This window comes from Gavialis gangeticus, unplaced genomic scaffold (assembly GCF_001723915.1).
Source record: "Gavialis gangeticus isolate Ggan-Ray unplaced genomic scaffold, GavGan_comp1, whole genome shotgun sequence".
Lineage (NCBI taxonomy): Eukaryota > Metazoa > Chordata > Crocodylia > Gavialidae > Gavialis > Gavialis gangeticus.
In genome coordinates this window covers 10,866,537-10,883,903 of record NW_017729011.1, presented here as the reverse complement: position 1 = coordinate 10,883,903, position 17,367 = coordinate 10,866,537, and the positions used below count along the sequence as shown (strand labels likewise).

The window sequence follows — 17,367 nt, the reverse complement described above, 5'->3', positions numbered from 1 at the left end:
AAAAAAAAAGATGCAAATGTAGGCACAGCTGGGCCAAGACCTGGGAAGGAAAGAGTCTGAAGGACATTTAAGGGGTGAAAACAGATAAGTCGATGTAATTTTGGGGACAATGCATGCAGAAGTACAATGTCAAAAACAGAAAACTGATATGCATTCTCCATAGGTTTGGTCTTAATCACAGCTTTTAGTCTAGATAATTGATCACTTACCATTGAATGCAGTTGTAAATGCTAGTGTAGAAGCTTCTAAACATTTAATTCTAGTTTTTTTTTTTCAACATCTCAGCCTTTGAATCACAACCACAAACAAACATTTGCTGCTGGAGCAAGTATTTATGGAGTGCTTGCAGTAGAATTAACAATTGCATCAGTTAACACCAGGTAATAGGAATTGATTAGGAAGAGACCACACCTACCCTTCTGTGTGATATTGTGGAAGCCCTTTGAGACCAATGGGGATCAGAGATATGGACTGTCCCTGAAGTGGGATGGTGCAGTTTTGCCAAATGCTGAGTCGGTGGTGAAATAACTGGTTACCTGTCTTTCTTGGTTGGTTGTAAGCACAAAGTAGGGTATTAACTGTTGTGTGATATTAAGAGGGGTACACAGTAAGTTAAAATGAGCAAAAGAATAGCCAAGGTGTATGATGTAGAGACTTTTCCTGCTTGACATTATTCTGTGTGATGCTATAGAGTTTAAAAGGAAACAAACAGGAAATAATATCCAAGGAAGATAACTCCATAGAAACTACCCAAGGTCCTGAAAGCTGGAGGGAGCTAGTTCTTGGGGAATGCCTGCCTTCTTGGCTCTGGCTAGGACACCAAGGCTAGTTTCCCCTTGCCTGAGCCCTGGGATTGAAGAGGTCTGAAACTGTTAAATACTCTTGCTTGCAAAGGAATGAGAGTAGAGGAGCAGGCAGCAGCAACTGGAAGCGAGTCTGGCAGGAGCTCTTCTGTCTCCCAGGAGTATCCAGGCTTAGTGGGGCTTACTCACAACTTGCAAAGTGAGATTGAAGTTTAGGTGCGAGTCACGTGCAGGCCATCTTCTTTACTGTAACCCGCTCCTCTGACTACTGTGCTTTGCTTGCCAAATAAATAATACTTTGTTTTGAAAAGGCAGTAGCATGTCGCTGCTGCACATTGTCTAGTTGCAAAGCTCCCGGGAGAAAAGGCTTCTGCAAGGAGCCCAGCCAAATTGGCTTTGCTGTAGGAGCTATGGTATAAAAACAAGGGATGTTAAACATAGGGACCTGCTCAAAGGTCAGCAGAGTCTGAGGAAGAGTGAAGTGGAGGCCCAGGGCACACAACAGGGAAGTCACTCTTGAGTGACAAGGGGGACGCCTAGGTTTCTGAGAGCTCTGACACCACCTCATCCCATTGCATGTGAGCTTGTAGGTGGGGTGGGGAAGGAGCAACTTTCTGCTGAGTCCCTTGTTTTGAATACTGTCTTCCTGCAAGGAGAATTTGTGCCTGCTCCTATTCTGAAGGTTCAGTTCCCCGCAAAATAGATTGAGAGTTCAGTGCAAGTCCCACAACTGTAGGGACACCCATTTCTCTTTGTTGACTCAGTGAAGGCAGTGTTGAGAAGGAAAGCCTTTAACCCCAAGGCACAAGTCATGGGTGGGTGGCCTGTGCTCCTGCTAGACATGTTTCTGGTGCTTACGTTAAGATTAACTGTGCTGTATCCCTGATCTGTCTAGATCTTTGTAGTGTTTCTAAAAATGGCTTTGATATTGAATTGCCTTGCCATTGGGCAGTTCTCAAGTATCCCTTTGGAGATGTATGCCCGTATTCTCACCGGTTGTCTTGGGAAGGACATTGGTCACAGAAGCGTTGCTGCTTTCTCATTTGCACTGGCGATCTGCTCCCATTTCTTCCATCCACTACTGAGCCTTGATAAGAGCTGCATTTTGTGTACATGGCAGACTTTTGTCCTCTTAAATTCTGGTTGCCCTCGTCACAACCTCTCTGTATCATTGCTTCTCTTGTATGTGGCCCAACAACCATCTGCTGGAGAAACCTTTTATCAGGCTCTAAATCACTGTGGGCTAAGTTTCTTTAGGATGGCTACAGCCGCAGGGCTTCACTTTTTTCCTTTCCCAGTGCTGATCTGAATAACTTCATCCACCCTTTCTAAGATGTTCCTGGTGAACCCAGCTCTCAAATCCTGTTGCCTGTACACCTCTGTCCCAGTTGAACTCAGCTTGTTGCCAGCATTTCTGAGTGTCCTGAAGTGACAGGCAGTGCTTTTATCCGCTTTTGCTATGTGTTGGTAACGTGGAGTCACATGGCTTGACTCAACATGTCCTGGACACATTGGGGCCTGACTTGAAAGCCTGTCCCTTATGACTTCATGCACGTTCACCTTTGTCTCAAGCATCAAGCAGAGGAGAGAGCTAGTGTCAGGTGCAGCCTTTGGGAAGACTTTTGTCATCCCTTTGGGTTGGACAGCCAGGGGAGCGAGCTCAATGTGCACCTTGGCACTTGTGAGCCTGTGTGCTCTGCCAGTCCCTGTTGGTGCTTGGCTGACTCCAGGGGCACAGAGGAGTGCAGTGAGAAGGACATTACGCAGGAGAATATGCATGTTCACAGCTCAGAGGATTAAAGGCCTGTGTTCTTATCACTGCAGAACAGAGTATTATAAATCCAGTCTTAGAATACCAAATCCCCTTGCGGCTCGGCCATTGTTTGGGAATATTAAAAAGCCCTGAGACAGAAATAATCAGTTTCCGAATGACACATTGTCAAATAAAACATTTCTCATATTATCCCTCCCTTCCCCTTTCTCTCTCCCGCTCTCTCAGTTGGATAATTTAACATGAAAAATAGATTAAAATGAGGCTGGCTTGAATGCCTCCTAAGTTTGACTTTTTCTTCAGGAAGATCTCTCTGCATGTGTGCGTTGTGTTTAAACAAGCGGCTGTTGGCACAGGGGTCAGGGACGAAGAGAGCGAGTTGAAAATGAGCCGTCCTTCTGAAAATGCTTGCTGCTCAGCGAGGGGGACAGGTAGTAGCAGCAGCAGTGTAAGGAAAGCGGCTGCTTCTGTGCTACTCCCATGGCATGAGATGGGATGGCTTCCAGCACCTGCATGATGCAGAGCCCACAGGGAAGCAGTTTCATCCCTACCAGCCTGACTTGGGGCTGGCAGCCTGGCCATGAAGGTCATGAAAACCCAGAGAGCCTGTCAAGTGTGTTGTACTGTAGTGCAAGGGGCAGTGGCTATTCCAAGTATAGGAGGAGAAAATGTTATGCCAGTTCTGGACAGCTCTTCCCGCTACTAACACCATGGATCTTGGATCTTCAGTCTGTTGTCCCCATGCCTTTGGGGCTAAGTTTCCTCTCTTCAGTTACAGTGTGGTGGAGCAGGTGCAGTGGGAAGAGGGACTTGCAAGATGTATCCAGCATAGTCCCACTTCACTTGCGGTTCAGCTCAGTTTCACGTCTGATCCTTCCTTCCTTCACTGGGGCCTGTTGACAAGAGCATTTCCAGTGACAGGAATTCCTGTGTCCATGGGTCCTCTCATTGCCAAGACCTCCTTCTGTCACAGACCTGTGGCCTAGGGACAGAAGTTACACACAAACTGGTGTAAGTGATTGGAAACCAGTTCAAAACTGTAACACAACAGAAGTTCAGCGCACATAAACCACTTTCAAAGTGGCTGAAACTGGTTTAAGATAAACTTGGATGGATGTAGTATCAGACTTAACTGATTTAGGTTAAAATGGTTTATTGAGCTTCTGTCTCAGATCCCATTCAAGTTCAAATTAACTTGCAGTTCTCCAGCATCCCAGGATGCTTTGCACCTCCCTGCACACCTCCTCTCACAGGGTGGGTGGGCTAGACTTGGCTCAAGCATTCTGCTCCAGCTGAGCAGGGAGGCATGCTCTAGCACCCCCCAGCTTTTGACCTGGGCTACTGTAGGTGTGTGGTTGCATTTCCAGAATCAAATGTGAATGTCTGTTCACTTGCTTATCAGTTCAGTCTATGCAGCTTAGACTAACCTGTGAAGATGGAATTGGGCTTTTAGATTGTCTGTACTTAGCCATAGGCAGGGAGAAGGAAAGTTTGTCCACTTATGTGTTGGCAAGAGAAGGAGAGGGAGTGACTTCTTTCCTTACATGGGAGATTGCTTACTCTTGTGGTGAAAATGTAGGAGGAAACATGGAAGCTCTGTGACGTAGGCGTCCTTTGGTGACTCAAAGGCACTCGGATGATTAATGCTCTAGGTATGTGCGAGTGAGGGAGGAATATCTACACTTATTTTTTTTGCTTATCTAGTAATTTTGGGTGATGTAGATAAGTTATTTTTCTGAAGGCCTTTCTATACCAGGGCAAACCCCAGTGTGGACACTACTGGAAGTCCATTCAGAGAGCTTGGCACAAACTAAACTAGCAAAATAACTTTTTTTTTTTCTCTCTGGCAAAAGCCATACTTGCACCTAGAGGATTTTCTGGTAGAGTGGGAAACCCTAATACAAAGTAGGCTTTGGTATGGAACTGAGCAGTCCAGAGCCTTTGCTAGCCTAAATCATCCTTAGTAGCCCCATTCCTAGCTTCCCAGCTTAGTTTTCCATCCAAGGAACTGGAAAGCTGGGTTCTGATCAGATGATACCTTTTCTCTTAAGCTAATAACTGTCATTGTCTGTGTGTGCATGTGGGAGTGGGGAGGGAAAGCCGGGGGGGCAGGTTGGAGATTTCCAGGACCAGCATTTAGACATGCACATGCTGTTACGCAGAGCTGGGGTAATGGAAAGCGCCTTCTGTGCATTTCCTGAACTGCCATGCAAGATCGCCAGATTGAAATGAGAAGATAATGGAAGATGCTTCAGAACAAGGCCATGAGGTGAAGACCTAGGTTAACGCTAGCTGTATTAGGCTTTCCATGCTTTAGGCTGGTTATGGGACTGAAGGGTTAGGGGAGCTCTGTATTTTGACAATTCCCTCCCATCTCAGGCAATTCACAGCTCTGCTTTATTTACCAGAAAAGTGTCCCCTCCTTTCCTGCCTCCTGACCTGCCTATCCTAACTGACTGAATGAGCATTGCACATTAGGGGCCACTCTGAGCCTGTAGGCTGAGAGCTGCTGCAGAAAAACTGTGTGATACTATAGGCCGACAGTTCAGTGGGAAGGACTCTAGAAGTATTCACAGGATACCACTGTTGCATCTGTATGACCATAGGATACACAGGGTTTCTGTCTTGTGCAACGTGGAGCTTGTATGTCTGGAGTTCTTCACAGTGTCACTGCCCTGCTATTGCTGCAGGTCATGCCATGGGAATCCATTTAGCTACCTGGTTAAATTGGTGAGATGTTGCAGGTGACTTTGTAGCAAGTCCAAAGATGTAAACTCCTTGTTCTTACAAATGACTTTGCAGAAATCTAGCCCAGTACACATTGCTGCTCATTGTGTAGTATTGCCCAGAACTTTATCATCCCTCACTGCTGCACAGACACAGCAGAAAATTGATTTCCTTTCTTTAAAACTTGAAGGCCTTTAGTCTCCCTTGATTTTAAGCAAGGAAGAGGCATCCACAGTGCTTGGCACACTGGGCTCCTGGTCTGTGACAATCCTCTTAGGAGCTACAGTTAAACAAATAGTAACGACGATGATGAAGTCGGTAGTGCTCCCCTGGTGTGCCCATCTCCCAGTCGGAACTCCCAGAGCCTCGCCTGGCCACTAAAGTGTTATGTTTCTTGACAGAAGCTGTCAGCTAAATTGGGAAAGTTGAACTGAGCAAAGTCATTCCGCCTCCCTGAGCCCTTCTTCCTATTAGTGTCAATTATGGGACCAAATGAGAAAACAGATGAGGCTGGAGAGGGGAGAAGGGAGGGAATCCTAATGAGAGATGCCATATTGCATTTGCCAAGTCATTCTCTATAGAAAATTGGAGGCCTCTGCAGCTGGGCTGGGCCGGGGAAGCTATCCCCCCGCTGTTCCCTTCTTTCCCCACCACCTCCTTGCTTCAGGCAAGTGGCTGCTGGAGTCATGGCAAGATCTATGTGTGGTAGACCCCCTTCATGTGGGTAGAACCTCCAACAGTTGAGTGGCCAGTGACAGCTGTTTCACACCCTTCCCAGCCAAACCAACACTTCCTGGCGCTTTTCTGCATCCCATGGCTTTGAACAGGAGCTTGGTAATCTCAGTCTCTGTCCTAAAAGGGACCCTGGCCTTCTATTTCTCTTGCCAGCTCAGGGACAAGTAGAATTTCCATTGCACAGGGCTCCAGAAATCAGCAGCTTGTGGAGGTGCAAATCTCGTGAGCTGTGAATGGACCTTTCTCCTGCAGGTGTACATGGGCTCAAACGACTTGTTGGATATGATGAACAGTACAAGCGCCATCCACCATACACATGCTCTTTGGGTGTTTTCCAGAGGTCCTCCACATGGGTTACTGAGTGAAGTGTGGTGTTCTACAGTTTCTCAGAGTCAAGGTGTCTGACTCGGGACTGTTTTATTTAATGGCTTGAGTTGTGATCGGGATTGTATAATGTGAACCTCTGAGCCACAGTATGGCTGGCTCTGACTGGCTTTACAAGTACCTCTTGAAGGGACAGTTCCCCACCTACAGGACATTTACACCATGCATATGAGAACATGAATTTGTGGGTGCGGGAGTGACACCTCCGTACTGCAAGCGAGTGTGCAGGGGGTGTGCGTGCCCTCCAGAGATCTGCCATGCATGAGTGTGTGGGGCTTGTGGCTGTACACAGTATCTTGCCATCTGCTTCCTGTGCTCTGGCGCGTATTCCTCAGTGCCTTTCTAAGTTGAGCGTGACTGAATTATGATGGAACCTGCTCACAACGCATGCAAAGACTGCACTCTGCGAGCGCAGCGAGCAGCTCAGCCGAATCCATCCAGCTGCCATTGGCTGACTGGCTGCCTCCCAGGCGAACTCCTCTCGTGAATCGTGTTTTTAGACACTAGCTTTTTATAGATTATCCTTCTTGAGTCTCAGATCCTCTCCATGCACGTGCAGTGCTTTTGCATGGAATGCAGATGAAATATGTGTTAGTCTTTTCCACGCTATTTAAAGTTCTTGGATTTGGGCATACTTCTTCTGAAAGAACGGTCCCCCCTACCTCTGGCAGTTACACGTCACGCTGCAAAGCCTCGATTGTTCACGCCACTCCAGATTTACATACCCTGGCTTACTTGTCCGCCACAGTTTGAAATTGTCTGTGAACTGCAGAGAGATTCGGAGCGGCTTCAAAATGCCAAGCACACGTCTCCTCTCGGCTTCAGAGAGAATGCTGGTATTTACCTCTAGAATAAGTGTGTCATGGGGAGTGGTGGCGTATGTTTTCTTTGGTCCTGCCTTCTCCACATGACTTAACGACTAATGCTAGAGATGTAACTACACCAGGAAGACCTTTATTTTTTCCCATAGACGAGGGGTTGCCAACTTGTGACTTGCAAGCTGCATCTGGCCTACCTAGCAGTACCACCTGGTCCATGAAGCCAAGATGTTGGCAGCAGTTTGGTAATGGGGGATATCAGTGGCAGTTCAGTGGTGGGGCAAACAGCATTTGGGGTTGCAACACATTGGCAGCTGTGAGGACTGACAGTGGCTGGGTTGCAAGCAATGGCCTGCCTTAGGAGCAAGCTACACTAATTTATCCCACTGCTCCTAAAAGCAGTGGCATAGATAGTGTGTGCTGTCAGCGGGTTACACATGATCTAGTTTTGAAGGAGTTGCTTTATGGCTAAGATACTGAAATGGGAAGCAGGAGAGCTGGGTTCACCAGCTGTACCTGCCCTGTGTGACCTCATTGTTGGCTTGGAGAGAGAAAAATGAGGCCCATGAACTGCTCAGGAGGGTCTCTGTGTAGTGCGGGGACCAACTGCAGGAAGGATGACATGGTGGTCGGGTACCTCAGTGGTTAGCATGCCACATCATGAGCTGAGTTCAATTCCCTGCTCTACTACAGACTTTCTGGGCTTGTGTGAGGACATATGGATGCCTCCTGGCCACTCTGGGGAGGGGAGTAGCACAGGGAAGCAACACATGCCTGCTCCATTCACCTTAGCAGTGTGTGACCTGTGACAGTAAGCTTACTGTGTTGGCCTTGCTTATCAGCAGAAGCTTAGTACTGCTGTGGGGTGGCTATGTTATCTCCATTTGGGGCCTTAGCACCTGAAGATCAAGTATGGCATGCTTCACAGTCATGGTGTGTTCATACCCCTTGGGTGCCCTGAGCAAGTCACTGTGGACACGTTTATGCTGCAAAAAGAGACTGTGTTTTTGCACTGGGTTAGCAACCTTGCCTTAAAATAGTGGTGAACCGAAGTGTTTAACCCCTGGGTAGATACCACAGTTCAACTCCAGCTTTACTCTATCAGCTTGAACTTGAGCTGCTAACTAAGTTAAAACCCAGGCTTCCTTGCCTTCCTTGCTGTTTTAGTTAAGAGCTGAAAAGTCAACATTTTTTTTTTTGCAGGGTAGAGAGACTTCCCCTTGCCTCTGTGTTTCAGTTTATCAGTGGAGTGGCTGGTATGGCCCTGCCTGATAGGATGGCATGGGGTTAAATATATGAAGGAATGTGAAGGATTTGGCTGATGAAGTGATTGGAACCAGAGAAACAGCTGAGGTGATCTCCCCAGTGCAACCCCGCTAGGCAGCGTGCTGTAGAGCAGTGGTCGTACATCTGATTTGGGGGCTTGCTCTAAGTTTGGCATTTTGCCACAGCTTTGTCTTGCTGTACTCCTAGATTATTGTTCTGTTGTGTCTTGGCTTGAGTAGGAGCACTTGTGACTGTGGCCAGAGTAGATGGCTGGAGTTGTAGTAACGTGACCTGTGTCCCATGGCAGCTTAGTGGTGTGTGTTGCAGTTTGAAGTGAGACAGTCTTTCAGATGAAATCTTTTGACAATATGCTGTCCTGCTGGGACCTCAAACTTCTTTCACCCCTTTTAGACTACAGAGTTATCACTTGTCCTTGGCTGAACATCCCCTCTCTGTGCCCTGTGCACTTTAGATTCCTGGCTCCTGTCTTCACCCCAGAGGTGGCTGCTTTTCAGGAGTAGGGAAGCATTTCCCCAACAGCATGCAGTGCGCAAAGTGCTGTATGCTCCTCTGGCTTGAAAGGGTGCTCCAGAAATGGGGTGGGAGGATGGGTCTCCTGCGTGCTGCTGTCATTGTCCCCTGTGGATTGGGACAGGGCAGTGATGTAGGTTCAGAGCCCCCGTTAATTCCTATTATTTTGTTTTGCTTTAGGGCGGCCTGATTGCTCTGCTGTTGCTCCTGCTGGTGTTCACAGTAGCGCTGTATGCCCAGAGGCGCTGGCACAAGCGTCGCCGGATCCCCCAGAAGAGCGCAAGCACCGAGGCCACCCACGAGATCCACTACATCCCTTCAGTGCTGCTGGGGCCGCAGGCCCGGGAGAGCTTCCGCAACTCCCGCCTGCAAGCCCACAACTCTGTCATCGGCATGCCCATCCGCGAGACCCCTATTCTGGATGACTATGAGGACGAGGACGAGGATGAGAACCCACGGCGGGCAGAGTCCAGCACCCGGGAGGATGAGTTTGGCAGCCAAGTGACCCGGACTCTGGAGAGCCTAGGCAGGGGCGGGGAGGAGAGGCCTGACTACGAGAAGAAAGGTTTGCATTTTGCCTTCTTACTTAGCCCCTCCCTTCCTGCAAACATTAGTGGGTTGTGCGGCTTCTCCTCGAGTAACTGGGGGGTCATTAAGAGGTGATGGTTGAGCAAGGAGGCAGCTGATTGCAGTGGTGCTGGATGGCAGCCATTGCCTGTATGGCCTTGCTTTCCTTTTTCTCACTCACCTACAGTGCAGGGCACTGAGCTTGCAATGCTTTATGGAAAGAGAGAGAACTGAGCCACTGCTTGCCTGGCTGCTTGCTCATGCTTGTTTCCACCTTGGGCCTCTAACTGATCTCGGCTTCGAAGGGGGGACTCCCTTCCTGAGCCTCTGATTCTGCTGCTGCTGTGGTTCGTGCTAGCACCTCTGTGCTTTGTGTAGCACATCCCCTCTGTAGCGACTCAATCCTTAATGTCAGGCTTGCTGTCATTTAGCCTGAGTCCAACCTCTGTCACTTAGCCCGATCCTCGCTTACTTCATAGTGCTTGCAGGTCGCTCCCTTAGAAGGGCAGGCTGTTGACTAACACAGATTAACCTTTTAGCTGGAGCTTTTCAGCTTTGGATTACTTCGCAAGCAATGCCCTCCCTAACCTATCATCTACAGCAGGGGTCAGCAATGTTTTTGGGCCAAGTGCCAAAAACACCCACAGCCCCACGACTTGTAAGATGTTGGCGTGCCAGGGGCAGATGGCGGGGGAGCTGCGAGGGCCCCTATTCTTGTTGTGGCAGTGCAGCCCCAGCCCCTTCCCCAAGGCATGAGTGCCAAGTAAAACAGTATTGCGTGTCATGCTCTGGCACACATGCCAGGGATTGTCTACCCCTGGTCTACAGGGAGGTAAGTAATGATAGTGCCCATTTCAGAGAGAGATGGGGAAACTGAGGCACACAGAGCCATGGGGAAACCGAGGCACCTTTCTCTAGGGTAGAGACGATGCGTGTGTGGGTGCCAGGAATAAAGCTGTAGCTCTTTGCTCTCAGGTAACCAGGTTTTTTAATTCCACGTGCTTACCGATTCTGTTTAGTAGTCATGTGATTTGCAAGTAGAGCAAGGCACCAGAATGTGTAGGTGGCCTGCAGAGTTGCGGCTTTTTATGGATTTTACTATATTTTTCTCTTGCATCGGTTTCTATAAAAATAGATGGTCTGAAGCCTTCTATTCCAGACGAGTTTAAGAGCCTTCACAGCATGATCTAACAGACAGATAGTTTTGCTGTGTTGGAAAGCTTAGTAGCTGCAACCCTATTTGTGTAACATGGTGGTTCTGGTGGAAGCTGTAATGCAGATGGAGATCTCATCTCTCCTTTTATGCCATGGGTTACCAACCTCATGGCAGAGGTCATCTTTTTGCTTTGTTTTTTTGCAGTACCCAGCACAATGATGCCCTGGTCTAGGAAGGTGGGCCATAGGCACTTCTGCATTATAAATAATAATGCTGATGATAATACTGCTGGAGCTGTGCTGCTTGTGGCACACCGCTACACTTGCCTGGCAGTGCAGAGACAGCTGTTGAGTTCTGCATCCTGATAGACAGAAACAATAGCACCACAAGATGTGCAACTTTCCCACCTCGGTTGGGTGTCAGCACAGAGGCTTTAATTAGGCCAAACTTTATTCTTCCTATACCAAAGGTGTTACACCCGTCTAACAAAGGGATTATCAGATACATCCCACGGTCCAGTGTGGCTCAGTGACCCTGTTGTGCCCTGATGATACCAGGTGGGTTTGTTGCACCAGGCTGCATGTTCTAGTAGCGGCAAAATTGGTTGGGCTTATTGTTTGCTTGGCTGCTGAGACAACCCTGTCACCACCCACAGCCAAAGCTACAGGGCCAGCTTAGGAGACTCTAAATGTAATAAATATAAAAAAAGCCTTCATGAGGTTAGACACAGCATTTCAGAAGTGTGTTGTGGAACTGAATACAGATGCAGCCAGAGGGGCACTGGCACACTTGAGAAAATGAGATCCTTTCTGCGGCTTGTTTTATTTTAGCCATGCTATAGGTTTCAACACAGCATTTGTTTTTTAAACAAACAAATAAGCAGTCTGCCCCCCGAACTCCCCCTCCAAAAAAAACCCAAACCCGACCCAGATCCTATGGTACTCTGTCTCCTGAAATTGTTACCACTCTGTAGCTCTCTAGCTTAGTTATGGCCCCTTTTTATCTAACATTGGATCAGATCATAGTCTTGGATATGTTAATTCTAGGCAGGTCAGTGCTACTATCCTCATTCTAGAGATGGGAATGAGATGCTAAGTAACTTGTCCAACCTCACACAATGACTTGTCGCCAAGTAAGGCATGTAGAGTCTCAGGTCAGCACCTCAGTCCTTCCTCTGCCAGGGATATGCTAAATTGTGCACTTTCCTATTTTCTTTTTTTGCATGCACAGCGTTGATGCTGTTCTGGGCAGGCAAGGCTGCAGTGTATTGTACATCTCTTTCCGAAGGTGCTGAGGCTCATGCTTGTCAGAGGCTTTGCATGGTGTCATCCATGGATTGACAGTTGCCAAGGGAGCTCTGTCTGCTACACAAGCAAATTGGGGCAGATGTTCTGCATCCCAGAGGAAAGTAGCTGTGGTGTAGGAGGCCAGAGTCAAGCAAAGTAAAGCTGCCCCTCAGGAGATGTAAGTTAGACCAATCTCCTGCTGGCCTTGTGGATGACAGATCCAGTTATTACATGACATCCCCTGGTGAACCAGGGGCCAAAACGGAGAGTTCTGGGGCATTACAATCTTTGTTAAAGCTCTTTGTGATGGCTCCTTTTATATGACATATAGGTATGGATTGGGACATTGCAGTCACCAGTGCATGGCTTGATGTGGGTACATCTGAGTGTGACGGGATTGGGTGCAGCCTTTCTGCCTTCTGTACATTTAGAAGAAGAGCTTTTAGGCAGCTGTTGCTAGCTATTGAGGGTATCCAGAGGCCAAAGAGATGGGAACAGCAGGGTATCTGCTGTTAAGGTCTGTGACTTCTCCTGGGGAAGAGGACAAGAGAGAGAGACACATGACAAAGATTAGTGACGTCTCTTAATGCACTGTTGGAAGGCGCTCAGGCACTCCAGTCATGAGGGCAATATAAAAACCAATATAGAGGAGAATAGACTGGCTCTTCTTTATTTAATTGCTCTCTTAATCTAAAATAAAGCTCACGCTGCCAGATCACGCAGTTCTGCTCCTGTGGTGGGAGAAATGAAGCTTGGAAGAGACAAGTTCAAAGCCAGCTACCTGGCCCTTACCCTTCTGCTGGCTGTATGCTTTCTGGAGGTGTTACCTGTTTGAAGGTGGACCTTGCAAAATTGCACAATTGGTGGGATTTGTTTCTCCTGTACAGAAAGGAAAGTGCTTTCCCCAGAGTGCTTAGGCTAATGCACATTTGATTGCCTGCATTTTTAAAGTCTGTCTCTCCAAAACTGTAACACCCACATCCGCTTATTGAAATGTCATTAGAAAACATTTAATACTGTTAACCTGCAACACGCTGCAAAATGCATTCAAATAAACAAAAGCCAAAATACATTATTTGTAATTGCTAAGTGACTGCAGAGATAGCTGGGGTAGGAGTAGATGATAATGCTGCGCAGGTTTGCTTCTCAAATGAAGAGGTCACCTTTTTCTTTTCCAAAATATTAGGGCGTGGATAGATTTTCAATCTACCAAAGAACCCAGTAAAGCATAGGGTTACTTTTAATACATTAGGAGTTCAGTTACTGTCTTAGATCACCAAGCACTTCGTGCTGTCTAGCTAATGCAGTGGGCTGTAATTTAGGAAGTCTGAGTCCTAGGTCTGGTTCTTTTGCTGACTTGCCTTGGATAAAAACACTGAGGATCAGATGTTCAGAGATGCTGAGAAACTAGGGAGAGCCGTGGGTGCTGTCTGCAAATCAGGCTTCTAAACTCTGTGCCACAGTGTCCAAGGAGCAATTGAGCCTTAAATAATCCAGCAAAAAAAAACGTTTGATTGCAAAGCGTTATTATTACTATGGTGTTCAAATGAGTCTGTAGATGCCCCAGTGCTCATAGATTGGCACTTAGGTATCATCAAAGCAGCTCTTAAGCACCTGTAGTTGGGTGCGCATGGTTGATATTGGACTTGCAGTGCTCACGTAATGATTCCCCAGTCTTTTGCACTGAGAGTCCTTTGCATGCCTGAATTTGCTTTATTTTGTTTTGTTTTGTTTTGTTTTTTGTTTTGTTTTGTTTTGTAGCATTCTTTTCTTTGTTTTGCCTTTTTATGAATTATTTAGGATTGTATGAGTTGGTTAAGACAGAAATAACTGAATTTTCAATACTCTTCAGAACATAATAGTAAACAAGATATAAGGCAGAATATTAAACTCTACTAAGGTTTCAGGAGTCGGTGATAAAGTACCTTTTACATTGACTGGAGAATTTCCCCAATGTATGACTTCTAATAGCTTGTTCTCGTTGCTAGAGATGCTGGTAGACTTCTAGCTGCCTTGGGTTATGTAAACAGATCTTACCACTGGTTCAGTTAAGGTAATAAACTTTTGTTTTAAATTACCCTCCTCCATGTTTTACCCAGTGGAGTGGCTTTAAACAGTAATAGCAGAGTTGGGGGAAGGACAGACCTAGAAGTTTATGTAGATTTTCACACATTTTAAATGGAAATACCTGTGAATCTAGTTAGCGTGAAAATGACTGCCAAAGTTGAGGGTGCTGATGAAGAACAAGGGAAGATATTCAGGGGTGTGTGAAACTGTACTGTTATCATTTCCATTTGGCCTTATTGATGGCATGGCTACCTGCCCATCTGGCACTTTGGAATCAAATGCCTCGGCTCTCAGCTGTCAGACATCTCTGGAGCTGCCCAGTCCTGCCTTTCTGCATCTCCTCAGATACCCGTTGATGTAGTGGTGCTCTTGATAGTCCCAGGCATAATGATTTGGCCCAATATCAGATCAATTTATTTTACTCTTTTTATTTCATTAACTGCCAGGGTAGTGGCAAGCACTCAACATACCCTAGCCCGAGTCTTCAGAGGGATATTTTCATATCTAATTTTATCTACTGTTTTGCTATTCTGGCTATTCTGAACATGTTCAGTAGAACTTTTTACTCTCCCCACATCCTCAGATTCTTGAATTCACTAACTGATTCATGCTGTGGCAAAGGGAAGATATTGCTGCCCTCCTGGAGTTTGGATGACCAAGGAAAGTCTTTGTGCATTAGTATTGCTGGTTCCCTGTTCTTCCTCTTCACCACTACGCTCACCCTGCTCCCTGAAGCTATCTTGTAGCAAGCAATCTGTCACGCTTTGTCTGGGTGTGATGCTCTTCCAGATCTCAGGTGGAGGGAGATGTTACTTGGAGTTCTTGCAATGCGGCACTAATAAGGTATCTGCAGAGACTTGCCAATAGGCTACAACCACTGACATGGAGCCTGCCACAAAAGCCTCTTTCAAGTGTCAGTCCCTCACATTAATTGCTGGAGATAGCAAATTGTGGGGGGAGCTCAGGTGTTCCTGTTCTGCCCCCGTGTGCTGTTCCTGCTGCTTTCTCACACGCACGCTGGCACGCAATGAGAGCAATGTGCGGTGCAAGAGTGAGTGATTTGGGGATAAGGGCTTTGATGAATGCTGAGCGCTGATGAACTCTGACCCATGGGTGCTGCCTTCGATCCAGTCGGGCCTTGGGGCTGCAAGCTGGTGGCAGCTTTCCCATTGTTAGGAAACTGTGCGCCACATGGTACAGCTGCAAGCTGTTTGGATCGATTGTGCTTCCCGTGAGCAGTAGCATTTTTCTCCCTGTGCGGAGCTTTGGCAGTTATTTGATTAGGCAGGGGAGGCATGCTGGCCCCTTTCATGGAGGACTCTGGTTGCATACAGTGTTCAGGCCAATCGAGAATCCTCTGCCAGGCTTTGCATGTTATTCAGACATGCCCATTCCCCTAAACGATAGGTGAACGCAACACAATAGACCAAAGATACCCCAATAGTCAGCACCTTGACAGCAAGCAGAAAAAAAAAAAGCTCCCTCTGTGTTACCTGAGCAGCTGAATTTGAAGCCCAGTTCAGACAAACACTGGAGCGATGCACTGAATGATGACATAAAGCAACAAGCACATTTGAGTGATAAAGTTAATGAAATTACAGGTTCTGACCTAAAACCAGGCTCTGCCAGGGATAGATAAACAGCAGGGCAAAGATGAGATGTTTATTTTTCCCAAGCAGCAGACTGTAATCTGGATACACTGTACCAGTTTCATTAACATTATTGCTGTTAAGCAAAATCATTTTTGATTAAGAGAAAAAAACACCAGAAAACCTAAAGTACACTAAATTAGAATTGTAGCAGGAAAAGAACTGACCTGGTGACATTGCACAGAGACTAGAAGATTTAGACAGAAGAAAATCCAGTGCATATGGTTTTATAGGAGGAAAATGTGAACAATAAGCAGGGATTTTTTTGGTTTGGTTTGGTTTTAAGAAGGGGTATTTTGGAAGTGCTGACTAACCTTTTTAGCCAGGCACTTTTTCCTGATGGGCTGGGGATGGGGTCTACAGAGTCTGCATTGGAAGGACTGAGTTGCCATCTTCCTCATTTAGGAGGAGAACAGGATTGGATGATCACCACCCTTTTTTGCATTGTAGGTTTGAGAGGTGTGGCATTGATTTGTGGCTTTGCAGACTGTGCTTCTCTGGGCTCTGTGCTCTCTTCAGGTGTCTGGTGAGCTTAGGTTATGGTGCATTTGGAGTAGCAGATATTTTTATTCCCTTCAACCCGAGATTTTGTTCAAATCTTTCTTTGACATTTTTCCTATCTCTCTCTGTAACTCTGTGACCAATCTCCATCCTGGATTGTAACTCATCTCTCCAAGTAGCTGAGAAGCAGCATTGCTGATGATTTCTGCTTATGATTTCCAGCTTTTCTTCCCCTTTCAGAGCTGTTGCCTAAAGCTGCAACCCGCTGGGAATCCCTAATTTAGTTGCTGGTATCTTTTAATACCTTTATCTCTTGTCTTTACCAATAACATCCTGTCTTACAGGAGCAGGAGCATTGTGTTTCTTTGTCAGTATTACCTTGCTCATTCAGGTGGTAACCAATGAATATTTCTGCTTTTTCCTGCGGAGCAAGTCCTCTGTGGCAACGAATTTTGAGTTCAGCCCATCTCTGGAAGCGCTATTAGGCCCAGGGATGTTACCGACAAGCGGCATCAGTTACAAGGGGCTGGAGGAAATGAAGCAAGTTTAAGTGAATTTAAAGGTGACCTGCAAAGCAAAATTGAAAATAGAGTTATCTTCAGATTTCTGGGCCCAATGCCCTCTTACTTAGACTTGGGGGAAGGGCTTTCAGCACAGAAACGTTTTTTTTTTTTAATTCATTTCAAAAGTTTCATCTGCATTTCCCTCTGCCAAAAGTCACTTGCTGGTTTACTGAAGAAACCCTGGAATATAATGTCACCCGTGTTCATTGTGCCATTGTAATAGGCATAGGGAGAAAAATGTTTAAACCAAGTGGAACAGAAAAACTGAGACATGTCAGGATTCTCACGGCAACTTCTACTCTCTCGTTCCTCTTCTGCACCGGCAGTCAAGCAGCCCTGGTTTAAGACTTTTTTCCTTTCCCTCAAGTATCCCAGGTACCCCAAGTACACACATACACACTGTACCATCCAAGTTATGAACCTACCTGTGTGTACGTGGAGGTGGGTTGTATGTATGTGAACTGGTGAGTGTGTGTGTCTATGCACCTCATTGATTTGTGTGTTTGCATATGTGCAATTGTGTCTCACCCTCCTGTCTAACAG

The 17,367-nt window shown here is 46.6% G+C and overlaps 1 protein-coding gene across 1 annotated transcript in view; it reads left to right on the top strand.

Annotated features, from left to right (window-relative positions):
* The window catches only part of ASTN2 (astrotactin 2), a 644,195-nt gene that overhangs the window by 93,220 nt on the left and 533,608 nt on the right, over nt 1-17,367 (top strand). Inside the window, 1 exon segment of the mRNA XM_019510513.1 lies at nt 9,216-9,600. Coding sequence (XP_019366058.1) covers nt 9,216-9,600 — 385 coding nt within the window.